Here is a 17,369-nt window from a genome sequence, read left to right on the forward strand (position 1 = left end):
AAGTTGCTTACCAAGATGACAGTGAATGTTCCTGAGTGGCCGAGTTAAAGTTTTGACATAAATCTACTTCAAAATTTAGTCTAACAGTGATCAACAACCAACTTAGACAGAGCTTGAAGAATCTTGAAAATAATAATGGTCAAATGTTGAAAAAAATAATAATCAAGAAACATGTTTTCACTTTGTTATTATGGGCTATTGTGTGTAGATTGGTAAAGAAATATTTATCAATTTATAGTTCAGACTTTAACACACCAAAATGTGGAATAAGTCAAGGGATATGAATACTTTCATAAGGCACTGTATTTTTTCCCTAGACTCCATCTGCCCCCCCCCCCCCCCCCACTATGAGTTAGCACTTGGTATGTTGGCTTAGTGTTCGACACTCCACGTTACGTAATTCCTTCTCTCTCCTCCACTGCAGCAAAGAGCAATTAGCTGATTGTTTCATGGAGTGATTCATTGATTATTAAATATGTCAACCATAGAAGCCACATTATTGCTGAGGCTAGATAGCTTTAAGTTATTAGAGTGTCAGAGTCCAGAATAATCTCTCCATCTATCATTGATCTGAGCCGTCCTATCAGACGAGAGAAAGAGGAGTGGAACTGGAAGCCTTGTCTCCCCTGTCTCCCATCATATTTCCCCTTCCCATCTTACTTCCTGATAACAAACAGCACTACTAAAGCTGCATTATATCCTCCCCTTTTGTGACGCAAGGCCAGGGCTTTGAGTTGTCAACAGAAATATTTTACATGGTTATTATATTGCTAACAATGAGGTGAATCACTTGTTAAATGCAGCCAGTTGCATAGGCCTGAGCCAAACAAAGAATAGGAAATTGGGCCCTTAGGAACTTCATATATTATAGATGTGGGCGAAATAATTCTTACTGTATTGCAAAGTGTCCTATTATACACAAGTTTTTGGAATAATGCACTGTATTTTCCTGGCAAGATAACTAGTTCTAGTGGGGATTTATATATGCTACATATGCTGAGAAAATATCTCTTCAAAACAAATATCCTCAGCAAAAAAAGAAACGGCCCCTTTTCAGGATCCTGTCATTCAAATATAATTTGTTAAAATCCAAATAACTTCCCAGATCTTCATTGTAAAGGGTTTAAACACTGTTTCCCACGCTTATTCAATGAATCATAAACAATTAAAGAACATGCACCTGTGGAACGGTCGTTAAGACACTAACAGATGGTAGGCAATCATAGTTATGAAAACTTAGGACACTAAAGAGGCCTTTCTACTGACTCTGAAAAACACCAAAAGGAAGATGCCCAGGGTCCCTGCTCATCTGTGTGACGATGCCTTAGGCATGCTGCAAGGAGGCATGAGGACTGCAGATGTGGCCAGGGCAATAAATGGCAATGTCCGTACTGTGAGACGCCTAAGACAGCGCTACAGGGAGACAGGATGGACACTTGATCGTCTTTGCAGTGGCAGATCATGTGTAACACCACCTGCACAGGATCGGTACATCCGAACATTACACCTGCAGGACAGGTACAGGATGGCAACAACAACTCCCGAGTTACACCAGGAACGCACAGTCCCTACATCAGTGCTCAGACTGTCTGCAATAGGCTGAGAGAGGCTGGACTGAGGGCTTGTAGGCCTGTTGTAAGGCAGGTCCTCACCAGACATCACCGCCAAACCCACCGTCGCTGGACCAGACAGGACTGGCAAAAAGTGCTCTTCCCTGATGAGTCGCAGTTTTATCTCACCAGGGGTGATGGTCAGATTTGCTTTAATCGTTTGAAGGAATGAGCGTTACACAGAGGTCTGTACTCTGGAGCGGGATCGATTTGGAGTTGGAGAGTCCGTTATGGTCTGGGACGGTGTGTCACAGCATCATCGGACTGAGGTTGTTGTCATTGCAGGCAATCTCCAAGCTGTGCGTTACAGGGAAGACATCATCCTCCCTCATGTGGTTCCCTTCTTGCAGGCTCATCCTGACATGACCCTCCAGCATGACAATGCCACCAGCCATACTGCTCGTTCTGTGCATTATTTCCTGCAAGACAGGAATGTCAGTGTTCTTCCATGGCCAGCGAAGAGCCCAGATCTCAATCCCCTTGACCTGTTGGATCAGAGGGTGAGGGCTAAGGCCATTCCCCCCAGAAATGTCCGGGAACTTGCAGGTGCCTTGGTGGAAGATTGACGTAACATCTCACAGCAAGAACTGGCAAATATGTTGCAGTCCATGAGGAGGAGATGCACTGCAGTACACCAGATACTGACTGTTACTTTTGATTTTGACCCCCCCAGGGACACATTGTTACATTTATTTTTGTCACATGTATTTGGAACTTGTTCAGTTTGTCTCAGTTGTTGAATCTTGTTATGTTCATACAAATATTTACACATGTTACGTTTGCTGAAAATAAACACAGTTGACAGTGAGAGGATGTTTCTTTTTTTTCTGAGTTTCGTAATCTGGGTGTAATGGAGAGAGAGCATGCATTTTTTACCTAGCTCCTGGAAAATTACTCTTTTATTCCCCGACCGCTGTGTGGAAAAATCACATTAAGGCTTTGGAAGTCAAGTCATTGTCTTGTGTGCTCCCTCACCGGCCTCTAGGTCACCAGGCTGCTCGTTATGGCGCACACCTGTCACCATCGTTACGCGCATCTGCGCACAATGATACTCACCTGGACTCCATCACCTCCTTGAGTACCTGCCCTTTACACTCCCTTTGGTTTCTCCCGCAGTCGTCATTGTTTCTGTTCCTGGGTCATGACTGTTCTTTGTTTGTGTTACGTGTTTGTTTCTTTTATTTATTGAAACACACACTCCCTGAACTTGCTTCCCGTCTCTCGTTACAGAATGACGACTCAAAGGGAAGCATCAGGGAGTGATTTCTTTGTTTTGTTTTTGTGTTGGAGGTGATGTCTGGTCTGGGTGTTGGAGCCGGAGGTACCTGAGAGGTCTCGGCCGGTTTGTCGGATTCCCATGTCTCAGTTGGCCCGACAGGTTTCCATACCTCAGTGGGATCGATAGCCTCCCATGCCTCAGCGGGCTCGATAGGCTCCCATGCCTCAGCGGGCTCGATAGGCTCCCATGCCTCAGCGGGCTCGATAGGCTCCCATGCCTCAGCGGGCTCGATAGCCTCCCATGCCTCAGCGGGCTCGATAGGCTCCCATGCCTCAGCGGGCTCGATAGGCTCCCATGCCTCAGCGGGCTCGATAGGCTCCCATGCCTCAGCGGGCTCGATAGGCTCCCATGCCTCAGCGGGCTCGATAGGCTCCCATGCCTCAGCGGGCTCGATAGGCTCCCATGCCTCAGCGGGCTCGATAGGCTCCCATGCCTCAGCGGGCTCGATAGGCTCCCATGCCTCAGCGGGCTCGATAGGCTCCCATGCCTCAGCGGGCTCGATAGGCTCCCATGCCTCAGCGGGCTCGATAGCCTCCCATGCCTCAGCGGGCTCGATAGCCTCCCATGCCTCAGCGGGCTCGATAGGCTCCCATGCCTCAGCGGGCTCGATAGGCTCCCATGCCTCAGCGGGCTCGAGCAGGCTCCCATGCCTCAGCGGGCTCGATAGGCTCCCATGCCTCAGCGGGCTCGATAGGCTCCCATGCCTCAGCGGGCTCGATAGGCTCCCATGCCTCAGCGGGCTCGATAGGCTCCCATGCCTCAGCGGGCTCGATAGGCTCCCATGCCTCAGCGGGCTCGATAGGCTCCCATACCTCAGCTGGATGAATAGGTTCTCATGCCTCGACCGAGGCTGGAGTGGAACGTGCTGGAGTGGAACGTGCTGGGGAGGGGGTACTGTCAAGTATGCTCTCTCTCCAGCGCTCTAGATCGTCATGCTCCTGCGCCTCAGCTGGCTCGACAGGTTCCCGTGCCTTAGCAGAGGTGACCGGTCCACTCCTGATCCCAAGGGATCGTCACCTTGGCCGGTGTCCTGCGGCCGGAGACGCTCGTCGGGGAGGGGTTACTGTCACGTGTGCAACTGCGCATAATGACACTCACCTTGACTCCATCACCTCCTTGATTACCTGCCCTTAATATGTCACTCCCTTTGGTTTCTCCCCAAGTCGTCATTGTTTCTGTTCCTAGATCATATCTGTGCTTTGTTTGTGTTGCGTGTTTGTTTAATTTAGTAAAACACTCACTCCCTGAACTTGCTTCCCGACTCTCAGCGTACATCGTTACAGTAATGAGTGCAGAATGGAAATTATCCCCTTTCTACATTGATTTTCATCTTGTTTCTAAAGGATTACAGGATGCTAATTTAGATGAGGCCGAAGGGAAGGGTGAAGGGGAGGAGCATGACACTGACTAGCAGTGTGAGACCGACCTTTGACAGTGCATTTGTGTTTAGACTAATGACCTTCACAGGCCGCTGTCAAGCCCAGCGTGACCAGAAGCACTTATTTTGTGAGCTGTAGCATGAAAGCAGGGGTTACATTTGGCTCATAACTTAAGGAATAAAGACCTACGGTGGCTTGCAAAAGTATTCATCCCCCTTGGCGTTTTTTTACTATTTTGTTGCATTACATCCTGTAATTTAAATGGATTTTTATTTGGATTTCATATAATGGACATACACAACATAGTCCAAGTTGGTGAAGTGAAATTTAAAAAATTACTTTTTTTAAACATTTTTTGTTTTTATTAAAAAACAAAAAAGTGGTGGGAGCATATGTATTCACCCCCTTTGCTATGAATCCCCTAAATACGATCTGGTGCAACCAATTACCTTCAGAAGTCACATTAGTTAAATAAAGTCCATCTGTGTTCAATCTAAGTGTCACATGATCTGTCACATGATCTGTCACATGATCTTAGTGTATATATACACCTGTTCTGAAAGGCCCCAGAGTCTGCATCACCCCTAAGCAAGGGGCACCACAAAGACCAAGGAGTTCTCCAAACAGGTCAGGGACAAAGTTGTGGAGAAGTACAGATCAGGGTTGGGTTATAAAAAAATATCAGAAACTTTGAACATCCCACAGAGCACCAATAAATCCATTATAAAAAAAATTGAAAGAATATGGCACCACAACAAACATGCCAAGAGAGCGCCGCCCACCAAAACTCACAGAGCAGGCAAGGAGGGCATTAATCAGAGAGGCAACAAAGAGACCAAAGATAACCCTTAAGGAGCTGCAAAGCTCCACAGTGGAGATTGGAGTATCTGTCCATAGGACCACTTTAAGCCACACACTCTACAGAGCTGGGCTTTACAGAAGAGTGGCCAGAAAAAAAGCCATTGCTGAAAGAAAAAAAATAAACAAACACGTTTGGTGTTTGCCAAAAGGCATGTGGGAGACTCCCCAAACATATGGAAGAAGGTACTCTGGTCAGATGAGACTAAAATGTAGCTTTTTGGCCATCAAGGAAAACGCTATGTCTGGTGCAAACCCAACTCCTCTCATCACCCCAAGAATACCATCATGGTGGTATGGTGGTGGCAGCATCATGCTGTGGGGATGTTTTTCATCAGCAGTGACTGGGAAACTGGTCAGAATTGAAGGAATGATGGATGGCGATAAATTCAGGGAAATTCTTGAGGGAAACCTATTTCAGCCTTCCAGAGATTTGAGACTGGTATGGAGGTTCACATTCCAGCAGGACAATGACCCTAAGCATGCTGCTGAAGCAACACTCGTGTGGTTTAAGGGGAAACATTTACATTTCTTGAAATGGCCTAGTCAATGCTCAGACCTCAATCCAATTGAGAATCTGTGGTATGACTTAAAGATTGCTGTACACCAGTGGAACCTATCCAACTTGAAGGAGCTGGAGCAGTTTTGAATTGAAGAATGGGCACAAATCCCAGTGGCTAGTTGTGCCAAGCTTATAGAAACACACCTCAAGAGACTTGCAGCTGTATTGCTGCAAATGGTGGCTCTACAAAGTATTGACTTTGGGAGGGTGAATAGTTATGCACGCTCAAGTTTTCAGTTTTTTTGTATTGTTTCTTGTTTGTTTCACAATAAATAATATTTTGCATTTTCAAAGTGGTAGGCATGTTGTGTAAATCACATGATACAAACCCCCCAAAAGTCTATTTTAATTCCAGATTGTAAGGTAACAAAATAGGAAAAAACCCAAGGGGGGTGAATACTTTGACAAGCCACTGTACTCTCAAACTTTTGTATAATTTCAGCCAGTAGTTTTGTAAGTGGTGCTCATGAGCCAAAACGGGTCCCCATTTTTTTGTGTACTAAGTCATCCAATTTTTTTACTATGTCATCCATTTTGTCTGATATGGTAAAAATGCAATTTGTGCAATATGTTACACATTTCTTGTGCTTAAGATCTCGGAGTGCATATTTAAGTGATGGTAGGAATGAGATTTATGGTGGAGGTGGATGTGAAGGTGGAGGTGAAGGTCACAGTGAAAATATGGTTTGATTGAAATCCTCCAACCTTGACACCCGGCATGGTTGTGTCTAACATTATATACTTTTTTAAGGAGCTTGCAGATGATAACATATTACAAAGGGAAACCCAGCCATGAGATGCCCAGTAATGTTGATCTCCCAAATAAGCAAAATTATGTGAGTAAATATTTGAAACAGGTTAACCCTCGCAAGGCCGCCAGACCAGACAAAATACCAGGGTACGTCCACATACACCCGCGCAGTCGTAAAGAGGGCACGACAGGGCCTCTTCCCCCTCAGGAGGCTGAAAAGATTTGGCATGGGCCCTCGGATCCTCAAAAATGTATACAGCTGCACCATTGAGAGCATCTTGACTGGCTGCATCACCGCTTGGTATTGCAAATGCTACAGAGGGTGGTGCGGACAACCCAGTACATCACTGGGGCTGAGCTCCCTGCCATCCAAGACCTAGATATCAGGCAAAGGCCCAAAACATTGCTAAAGACTCCAACCATGCAAGCCAAAGACTGTTCACTCTGCTGCCGTCTGGCAAACGGTACCGGATCATCAACTCATGGACCAACAGGCTCCTAGACAGCTTCTACCTCCAAGCCTTAAAACTGTTAAATAGCCATGACTGCTAAATAGTTAATTAAACAGTTACCCGGACTATCTACACGGACCCTACTTTGGACTGAGTCTATGCACATTCACAAGACTATACAAACTATATACACACGCACTCACAAACACTACACTGTCACTCTAACACAAAACCCACACATATTCACGTACACTACACACACACATAACACACACACATACACACATTTTTACTCATCATATGCTGATAATGTACTTTATTTTAATAGTATTATTATCTATCCTGATGTCTAGTCACTTTAACCTTCCTTTATGTACATATCTACCTCAAAGTGAAAATAAGAATTTGTTCTTAACCGACTTGCCTAGTTAAATAATAAAAATAAAAAAGACCTCTGCACAGTGATCTTGTTCTGGTACTCACTGTATATACTAGCTCCATTCTTGTGTATATATATTCCGGCTGTGCTAATATTTTTATTTTTTTAACTCTGTATCGTTGGGAAGCTTTCTCAAGCTAGCATTTCACGGTAAAGTCTACACATTTGTTGTATTCGGCGCATGTGACAAACCCAAATGTCTTTGATTTTCTATTATCAGACAGGCAAAATGGTGTGCATCCGCATGGAATTTTAATAGTTGTTTCTCACAGATCTGTTTTGAAAAATGCAATTCACACATTTGCATATTGTTGTAGCAATATAACTGTGTAGGTTGGCTGACCCAGTCATGTAACCGGGAATCATGCCCTGTCTTTCCATGACCTCGTTATTCCTCCTCAGTGAGATGCAGATTACCTGTGTTGAGTGGTCTGACTGTTCTACATGCAGAATCCACATAAAAACACAATATGCATTACAATAGTGCTGCTAGATCTTTTCATACATGTCTTTCATTGGTATCTTTTTAATTAGATTCCGTGCATGTAGTGTTTCCTGATCGCTGACACAGCCACTGTGCACAAATACATGATGAATATTCAAATTTGCCAAACTCATTTATTCGCCATTGAGCTGCCTGCAGAATGATTACAGTCCACTACAAAGCAAACAATACAGGCTTTTATGCCCCAGTGTGTGTTCAAATGTGCGTTTGTTGACATGCTGAGACCGTGTTTTGATAAAGCAATAACTTGCAGCCTGGTTTGATATTAAACATTGAAATTCACTTATTCAAGGGCATTCCTTTCGACCCAACTATAAAGATTCGTATTGACCTTTCAAATGAAAGCAATTGAAAAGAGAAAACTACGGAATTAGCTGGGTTAAAAAAGATGACTTTTTGTTTGCACAAGCTTCAATCCGCTACAGAGCAGCACATGAAACAAGGCTTTGGTTTGTATTTGTGTTGTATTTCTGCAGGCAGACACTCGGTGTTATGGACATGATTGCTCTTTGTTCAAGTAGCTGTTGTCTTGAGTCACTGCAGAGGAGCACAAAGAAAACTAGTCCAAGAAAACAATGAAGAATTCTAGAGAAAAATATTGAGAATTTATAGGACTGCTACACTGTATGTGCCCAGCACAGGAGGTGACTTGAGATACAATTGATCCCCCTCTCACTCCTTAGAAAATGACAATGCCAAGTGAGAAGACTTTCATGAATTCATAATTGTTTATTTATAACTGTTACATGTTTTTCATGCATAAACAGACACTATTAATGATGTGCTTGCTCTGTTAAAGGGGAGAATGATGCTTGAGCATTGAACAGCATTGTATTGCCTATCCATGTGAATAATATATAAACCCATGTCCCAAACATTCATCAGGAAAGACCAGCAGTAGGAAAACCAAGGTGACCACAGATATAATGAACAAAATATTGTGTTAAAATATGTCCAGGGGAGAAGTGCTGATGCCTGTGTGTGAAAACCAGAACAGACAGCAGTAGAAGTGGGGTTGCTAAGACATGTGGATGGATTTGATTGGTCTGTCTCTCCTTCCCCCTGGCGCTTGGTGACCTCCTCCCATCCCTGAGGCCGCTGTTCTGACCTCAAACTTCTGGAGCTCCAGAGGGGTGCTGGATCCTAGTGTGACCCAAAACCCCTGCCATAATGTGCACTGAGCCCGTGCCAGAGTCCAGGCGCGCTGCCTGACACTTGAGGTCACCGTAGGTGGACAGCCATATGGGGCTCGCTTGGCACTGCTTGTCGTCAGTAACCAAGCAACCGAGGGTTGTGTTGGAAACGTGAACAATTATTTTGTACATCAATTCATGCTTGAGGTAAATATTCACGGAGACACACACCACGCTCAAGTGAGCGCACACAAACACACACAGATACACAAGCAGATACAGACGCTGCTACACACACTCACATTAACAGTACTGGCCTACCACTGTATGTGTACACACTCCTTTGAAGACTGTGCCAAAGGCGCTTGCTCAAATTCTACTCCATTGACTCCATCTTGACACAGAGATCAGAAAGTTGCTGGCAAGTAACCGCCAATTTGCTCCTTTGTTAAACACTTGGAAGTCAGAAGCCACATCAGCTGCAGCAGATGCATCGAAGGGAAATGACTGCTAACAAAGACAGGGTGACCACAGGCGGAAATAGGACATTCATCTCGACCTCAGAGGCTCAAAGAACTAGGCCACTCCTGGGTGCAGAACCCCTGGAGTGTGTCATTTGAAACGACCAAAAATGTATTTTTTTTTTCAATTTCTTCATTGATATTAACTGGCTTTGTGACAAGATCTGTCTCTGTGTCTTGCGAGAGTTCGGCCTGTTAAGTACTACTACACCTACAGAAACAGAGCATTGCAGGATGGTGCCTGTATTAGATTAAAGATCGGATAAGGGATCAAACTGGGATTTTTTTCCGTTGTGTTGTAGGTCAATGCTACAGTATCTTATATATAAACACAGATAATTGACAGTGCGACGTGAAGTGACGTGAGATGGATCATTTGTGAGCTCAGATGGAGAATCTGTAGGCCTGGTTTTCAGTTTCTTGTGAGATTATCTGATGGGACATTCCACTGCCTGATGATCTATTTCACACAACCCCAATCCCTCTCACAGTGTGGATTGTGGTACAATACAGTGCAGTACAGAAGGTGTTTAGGGCATTGAAGTGTTGCTCATCACAGGTATCACAGGTACTGTAAAGGGAAGGTCTGTGGCATGTAGACAGTTGATTCTACACTTCACACCCTTGTAATCGGCCGATTGCTCATATGCAAAAATAATGTTGGCTTTGCTACCACTGTGAGAGTATCACCCAACCATTCTATGGTCTGCTTTCATGATCTCAAATACGTTTCCTATTATCTCTCGCTGGTAGAGACGGATGGTGATGACGAACAATGTGTTTGTGCTAAAATGTGATATCATAAAGGACATGAATATGAGTGTGCCCCATGAATGTGCTCAAGAACATCATAGAATTAGATGGTAATTTTACTTATTTTATTTGAGCCTGATTAGCTAATAATAACCTGCTGCCAACTATGTAGCTACCTGACATAGGCTATGAGAGAATACCTGTCATTCTGATTTATGGGAAATATGACGCAAAGACCCAGTGCACCCAGTTGGACCATCTACTGTTACTTGAAATCAACTAGTAGTTGACCAATATACCAATTTATAATGGATTATTGGCCCAGATCTCCAGACTCTAAGTGGAGATGGAGAGTGTTGTACACACTGACCACTCCTGTGGTGGAGAGCAGAGCTGAAGGATGTGTTGACCTCGTCTCGGCTGTAGTGTGGAGACGGTGGTGGCAGATAGAGAGACAGGTGCGTAGAAAGCAGGGAGCAGGTGATTATCTCTGTGCCATACCGCAGAGGATTGGGCTCCAAGATGAGCCTCTCCGCTGGCCGGCATTTATCAGCGTCGTCAGGTGGGTTTAGACGATTGCCCATGTTGCCATGCAGGTCCGTGGCTGGCTGGCAGCACCGACTGTGGGTGTCCACCTCTTCACGCACAAAGGCCAGAGCCAGGAAGAGTTACTCCCTATTACTCATTCTCTATGAGCACCTTCTGTTCCTGCTCCTGCCTGATGGATACGCTGATCTTATCTAGTCACTCGTTATTGGTATTACAGTGTCGAAACAGTTCCAGTGGGATAAAGGCTGCTCTGTTCTCTGTGTGGATGATTGACTTCGTTTGGGCTAAGAGTTTTTCCTGACCACGCAACCTGATTTAAGAAATGTAGAATATAGAATCATGTTGGCGTTGAAAATAGCATTGGGTTCATCTACGGCAGACCTCTTGTACGAACATATACAGTCCCCTGTGTTGGCACTCAATAAATCTCCCAGTGTTTCTGATACAGGTGTTACAGTTCAGTGTGTGCCCTTTAAAGCCCCAGTAAACGCAGACAGAGTGTAATTTGGTTTTAAAGGTGCCCTGTCCCCCTTGGGTCACACAAGACCTTGCATAAATGTTTCTCAACTCTCCACAGTTACCATTTGAAACACCTTTATCTCCACATTCTGCGGGGTAAACAAAGGTGGCCTAATATTCAGACCCCTAAAAACCCATAAAATGTGTTTTGTATGCATTGTGTTTTCTAAAAGAAGGTCACAGTCAGACGTTTGACTTTACAAATAGGACTGTGTGCAAAAGGTCCAAACACAGACCAGGGGAAATGGGAGTTTGTTTATGTGATCAGACTAGAGTGCTAAACACCTCATCAGGCAAAACGTGTTATAATGACATCTTCACAACAAGAAACTGGTTGAAACAGCAGTCATTTCAATCCGTCTGTCCTGTTTCTGCCTACTGGGATGAGGGGGAAGGAACCCACAGGGCAAAGAAGTCAATTCAACATCTATCCTATGTTGGTTCAACCTAATTTCATTTAAATGACATGGAAATAACGTTGATTGAACCAGTGGAACGTTTAAGGTCAGCTTTGTGCATCCTTCTACCTTTGGCAATGTTCATTTAAGCTGCTATAAAAGCACCCTGGAGTTGTCATTTACACACTTAATGATCTTTATGCCAGTATCCGGCATAAAGAATTATAGTGTTCAGGTTGAATGGCTGTTTGGCACCTGGAGGAATATCAGGCTGTGCCAGAACCTATAACTAGATCCAGGACTATATGATTTCCATTAGTAATTTTAATGCTTTAATTCTGATGATAATGAACACTGCAAGGTAATAAATGGGTAGGTATGTTAATAATATTGGAATGATAATGGTAGTACATCATTTAAAAAGCACTGTAGATAGTTTTTTGCAATAGGCTGCACATTTGCAAAGAACATTTTTGTATATTTTCTACGAAGCGGCTCTGTTTTTCGAGTTAATTGCCACAGTCATTATGTTGTCTTCACAACACAGACTAGAGGGCACGAGGAGTTGATTTTTCGCAAGTATTCACATCATCCATTTGCTTTGTTCTTGTTGAGTTATGCCAGTAGACTTCCAAGGTTACCAAAATTGGTCCTGGGGACCCTCCCTGGGTGCACGATTCGTTTTTTTGCCCTAGCAATACACAGCTGATTCTTTACGAGATAAAAATAGATTTGACTCAGAGCTGAATACTCCCAAACCGTCTCTCACCATCACCCTCATCTTTTCTCTCCTGATATCTATGTCTTGTTAGTGGGCTCTGTGTCAATAAGAATATACAATACATTCGGAAAGTATTCAGACCCCTTGACTTTTTCTACATTTTGTTACATTACAGCCTTATTTTAAAATGTATTAAATTGTTGTTTTCCTCATCAATCTAAACACAACTCCTCATAATGCCAAAGCAAAAACAGGTTTTTAGAAGCTCCTTTGTCAGCGATTACAGTCTTCTTGGGTACGATGCTACAAGCTTTGCACACCTGTATTTGGGGAGGTTCTCTCTTTCTTCTTTGCAGATCCTCTCAAGCTCTGTCAGGTTGGTTTGGGAGCGTTGCTGCACAGCTATTTTCAGGTTTCTCGAGATGTTCGATCGGGTTCATGTCAGGGCTCTTGCTGGGCTAATCACGGACATTCAGAGACTTGTCCCGAAGCCACTCCTGCATTGTCTTGGCTGTGTGCTTAGTGTCATTGTCCTATTGGAAGGTGAACCTTCACCCCAGTCTGAGGTCCTGAGCATGCTGGAGCAGGATTTCATCAAGGATCTCTATGTACATTGCTCATTTCATCTTTCCCTCGATCCTGACTAGTCCCCCAGTCCCTGCTGCTATATAAACATCCCCACAGCATGATGCTGCCACCACCATGCTTCCCCGTAGAGATGGTGCCAAGTTTCCTCCAGACGTGACGCTTGGCATTCATGCCAAAGAGTTCAAACTTGGTTTCATCAGACTAGAGAATCTTGCCTCATAGGTTAGACAACAAGGTCGCTTATGATCCGACAACGTCAGAGCTCTCCATCTAGTCCTGAAGAACAACTGGTTGTCAGACCTTTATTGCAGCATTTCCGTAACCACCTGATTCAGCTAATCATGGTCCCGACTGAAGACATTCATTGTTGATATTTTGAATTGGCTTAGTTTAGTAATGGGCTGGAATAAAAGCCTGCACACCCAGCTCCTCAGGACCAGAACAGGAGTTCCCCCAATCAATGTGAAGATCCTACAAAAGTATCGTAGCAGTATCCAGAGGATACAGTATGTCGCTGAGTGATTTAGTGCAGTGTGGGACTGTTACCAGTAGCTATCCTGGTTGGCCTTGCTGGCCTGCAGCTACCTAGGGTGTGATTCACCTCTCAGGTAGGGGAACCTGGAGCGTGCACAGTGGGATTATTTCAAGAATGCTACCTTCAGGAAAATGATTAGGTTTAGCCTTTTAATCCGTGGCCCCATGGACTGCACCTACAGATACAGAATCGTGTACGGCTTTGTTTAGTGTTTCTGTAGTCATCGACTGCTTATTTATCTGGCAACATACTGCATGCTGAGAGCAGGCTAGATAAAAAAAAGTTCATATTTACGCACGTGCAGCTGTAGGCTTACTCACCTGCTCTATAGATACACCACTGTAGACGGGCTGGTTCACAGAAAAAGACGATAATGTCCATTGCTTGTAAATAACCGTTGTTTTGTATTGTCTTTCTTGGTCATGTGTCTGGGAAACTTTGAAATTTATTATTATTTTCTTTTTTTTGTACCCTTTATTTAACTAGGCAAGTCATTTAATTAAGAACAAATTCTTATTTTCAATGACGGCCTAGGAACAGTGGGGTAACTGCCTGTTCAGGGGCAGAACGACAGATTTGTACCTTGTCAGCTGGGGGGTTTGAACTTGCAACCTTCCGGTTACTAGTCCAACGCTCTAACCACTAGGCTACCCTGCCGCCCCTTTATTTTAATTGTCTAATCTTGCTGGAAGTGCTGCTACAGTGTTATAGCTGCTAAATAAGGTTGAGATAATCTAGAGATTTATCCAACGTTGATTTAACTGGGGATCAATATCAGCTAATGGTTATCGTCGACCTCATCACACTATTTAGTTTATCTGTACACTGACAAGACACAGGATGAGAGTAGTACATTATGAAGAACCTCCTGACGCTGCTATAAAAAGCCAAGCCGTTTAGTAGCAATATGTGTCCTTGCTACTAGGGTGTAGTTATCTGCTAGACCCAGGGCCCAGATACTGATTGATATTTTGATTGTAGGAAATTGTCTTCATAATAATCGGCCTTGGACCTAAAGCTGCAATTAAGCAATTACCGAGTGAAGTTAGGATCCCATCGGCAGTGCTGAGTACCACTTGAATCTTCAATGTGACCTCCTTGGTCTGTACAGACTCTTGACAATGTATTTTTCCTTCCTCCCCTTCTCTTCAGGATCACCACTACAGCAGCTTGTATGATGGACCTGAGACGATATCCACTGGACGAGCAAAACTGCACATTGGAGATAGAGAGCTGTGAGTTTCTATATTTCTCGCTTTCAATTCAACTCATTTCAATTGGATTTGAATTGGCATAAATGGGAAACAGCATGTGCCAAACCAATGCTCTGTACTAGCACTGCACATATAAGCAATCCACAGTGTAAGACATACAATTTCTAGTCAGTTACAATAACACAATAATATCTCAAACCTTGAAACCACTCATGGACATGAACCATCTCTGTACGAATGTGTTGCTGTACAGTAAATGTGGCCCCATGAGGGGAAATGAACAGTGCTTCCTGTCAGCCGATTTGACAGTATACTATTTTGCATCACTTCAGCAATTCAGGGATTTCCGCATAACAACGTTGTGCAAGAAAGGAAGCCAAACAAGGCAGTTCATTTGGAGGCCAAGGTCTACTGTAAATGCTGCTGTTTGAAAAGTGTATTCCTTTCTCAACTGCTTGGTAAATGCTTTATGGCCTTTCATTGCCCCACATTTATCACTTTAAGAAATCAAAACAGAAAACAAACGTTTCAATCAAAAAATATCTATTATCACCTTCCACTCTTTTATTCATTCTTGTTTCTGGTGAGTATTAGTGAGTAGCCTATTTAGTTCTTGCTGAATTTGAAAGGTCACGCAATGCAAGAGCATGGGGCAACAGCACTACATTTGCATTATCCTAATGATGCTGACCTTTATCTTGACAGAACCAACTAACATTGTGCATCCATTGTTTCTCCGTATTAGGAATACAGTGAACAAAAATGACCTAATCAAATCTAATTGGGACCTGTTTTGCCTTTGTCGAGAGTGTAGTTTTGTGGAGGCAAATGTTAGGTCCAGTGTGGTCCTGTTCAACTGCTGTTCAGACATGGCTCAGTAGCTAAAGGCAGGGACAGAGAGCGTATGGGAGTGTACATGCCTCACAGAACACTTCAGCTCTCAAACACAAAGCCTACTCCTTCATTTTGGTGGCTGATTTATTTCCCAGCGCAACAGCGACTGTGTGGAGTGAATATGTAATGCGTCTCTCCCTAATAAAAGTGGAAAAACACGAGGCTTCATCTTTTTTTCCAGAAGTTAATTCATTTATTATAATTATTCAATTGCCTTACAAAGCAGCGTTAATAGAATATTAATAATATTGAAATGTTCTTGTTTTGTAACTTGTAAAGGTCTGCTGCCTATTGAGTGAAACAGAATACGGGGGAAGGAACGTAACCAAAACATACTTAAATGGCATGTTGTAAATCACAATTAGAAGTCCACTAGGAAGTGAGTGTGGAAATGTGAAATAAGATGCAGATTAAGTTCTATAGCTCTTCTGTCTGCAGTGTTATTACATACAGCCAGGGCCATAGCTACATATCAGTATTATTAGTCGGGGTCTCAACTTGAAAGTTTGAATAGTAGAATACACAAGGTGCAATTTTTTTAAATTGGTTGTGTATCAGCAGTTTTCCTCTTGTTAAATGTCACTCACTGACAGTCACTCAATAAGACAATGTCAGTAAAAAAAAGTGATTGGTAAATTAGTGTAGTTAGTCTAGCCAGCTATATAAACTTGTAGTAATCATGGCTGAATCACCGACCAGGCACACAGGGCATGTGCCCAGGGGCCCTGACCTCCAGGGAGCCCCAATTGATTTTGTTAGTCACTCACTCAGATATCATGTAAAAAAAAAAAAATGCAGGAAATTAGCTTTAAAACTGTAAGAAATCATGTGTTCTGTAAAGAAAATATATTTGTTTATCTTTTCTTAATAAAAAATTTTTTTGCTAAGAGATCTCTCTATACGAATTAAATTATAGTTTTTAATCCCGGTGCTGAGTTAATGTGTAGCGACTAATTGTGTAGCTAATAGGTTATGTGTTTGTAGATCGACTGATCTGAATGAAGCTATAGCAACCAATGTGATAATAGCTGGGCAAGTTTTGCTTGCTTCTCCTGTTCTCCAAATAGCATTTTAGAGTTTTTAAATTGGATAGAAATGCAGTAAATGAGCTTCTACAACTTGATTGGAGTCCTCCTGTGGTAAATTCAATTGATTGGACATGGAAAAGCACACTCGTGTCTATATCAGGTCACACAGTTGACAGTGCATGTCAGAGCAAAAAGTCAAGTATGTAGAACTCCGAGACAGGATTCTGTTGAGGCACAAATTTCTGCACCATTGAAGGTACCCAAGAACACAGTGGCCTCCATCATTCTTAAATAGAAGTTTGGAACCACCAAGAATCTTCCTAGAGCTGGCCTCCAGGCCAAACTGAGCAATCGGGGGAGAAGGGCCTTGGTCAGGGAGGTGACCAAGAACCCGATGGTCACTCTGACAGAGCTCCAGAGTTCCTCCATGGTGATGGGAGAACCTTCCAGAAGGACAACCATCTCTGCAGCACTCCACTAATCAGGCCTTTTTGGTCGAGTGGCCAGACGAAAGCCACTCCTCAGTAAAAGGAACATGACAGCTCACTTGGAGTTTGCCAAAAGGCACCTAAAGGACTCTCAGACCATGAGAAACAAGATTCTCTGATCTGATGAAACCAAGATTGAACTCTTTGGCCTGATTTCCAAGTGTCATGTCTGGAGGAAACCTGGCAACATTCC

The 17,369-nt window shown here is 43.5% G+C and overlaps 1 protein-coding gene across 1 annotated transcript in view; it reads left to right on the forward strand.

Moving 5' to 3' along the window:
- The window catches only part of LOC115105264 (gamma-aminobutyric acid receptor subunit beta-2), an 86,180-nt gene that overhangs the window by 38,407 nt on the left and 30,404 nt on the right, over positions 1–17,369 (forward strand). Inside the window, exon 5 of the mRNA XM_029627066.2 lies at positions 14,705–14,787. Coding sequence (XP_029482926.1) covers positions 14,705–14,787 — 83 coding nt within the window. The remainder of the gene's footprint in view (positions 1–14,704; positions 14,788–17,369) is intronic.

This window comes from Oncorhynchus nerka, linkage group LG22, assembly GCF_034236695.1.
Source record: "Oncorhynchus nerka isolate Pitt River linkage group LG22, Oner_Uvic_2.0, whole genome shotgun sequence".
NCBI classification, from domain to species: domain Eukaryota; kingdom Metazoa; phylum Chordata; class Actinopteri; order Salmoniformes; family Salmonidae; genus Oncorhynchus; species Oncorhynchus nerka.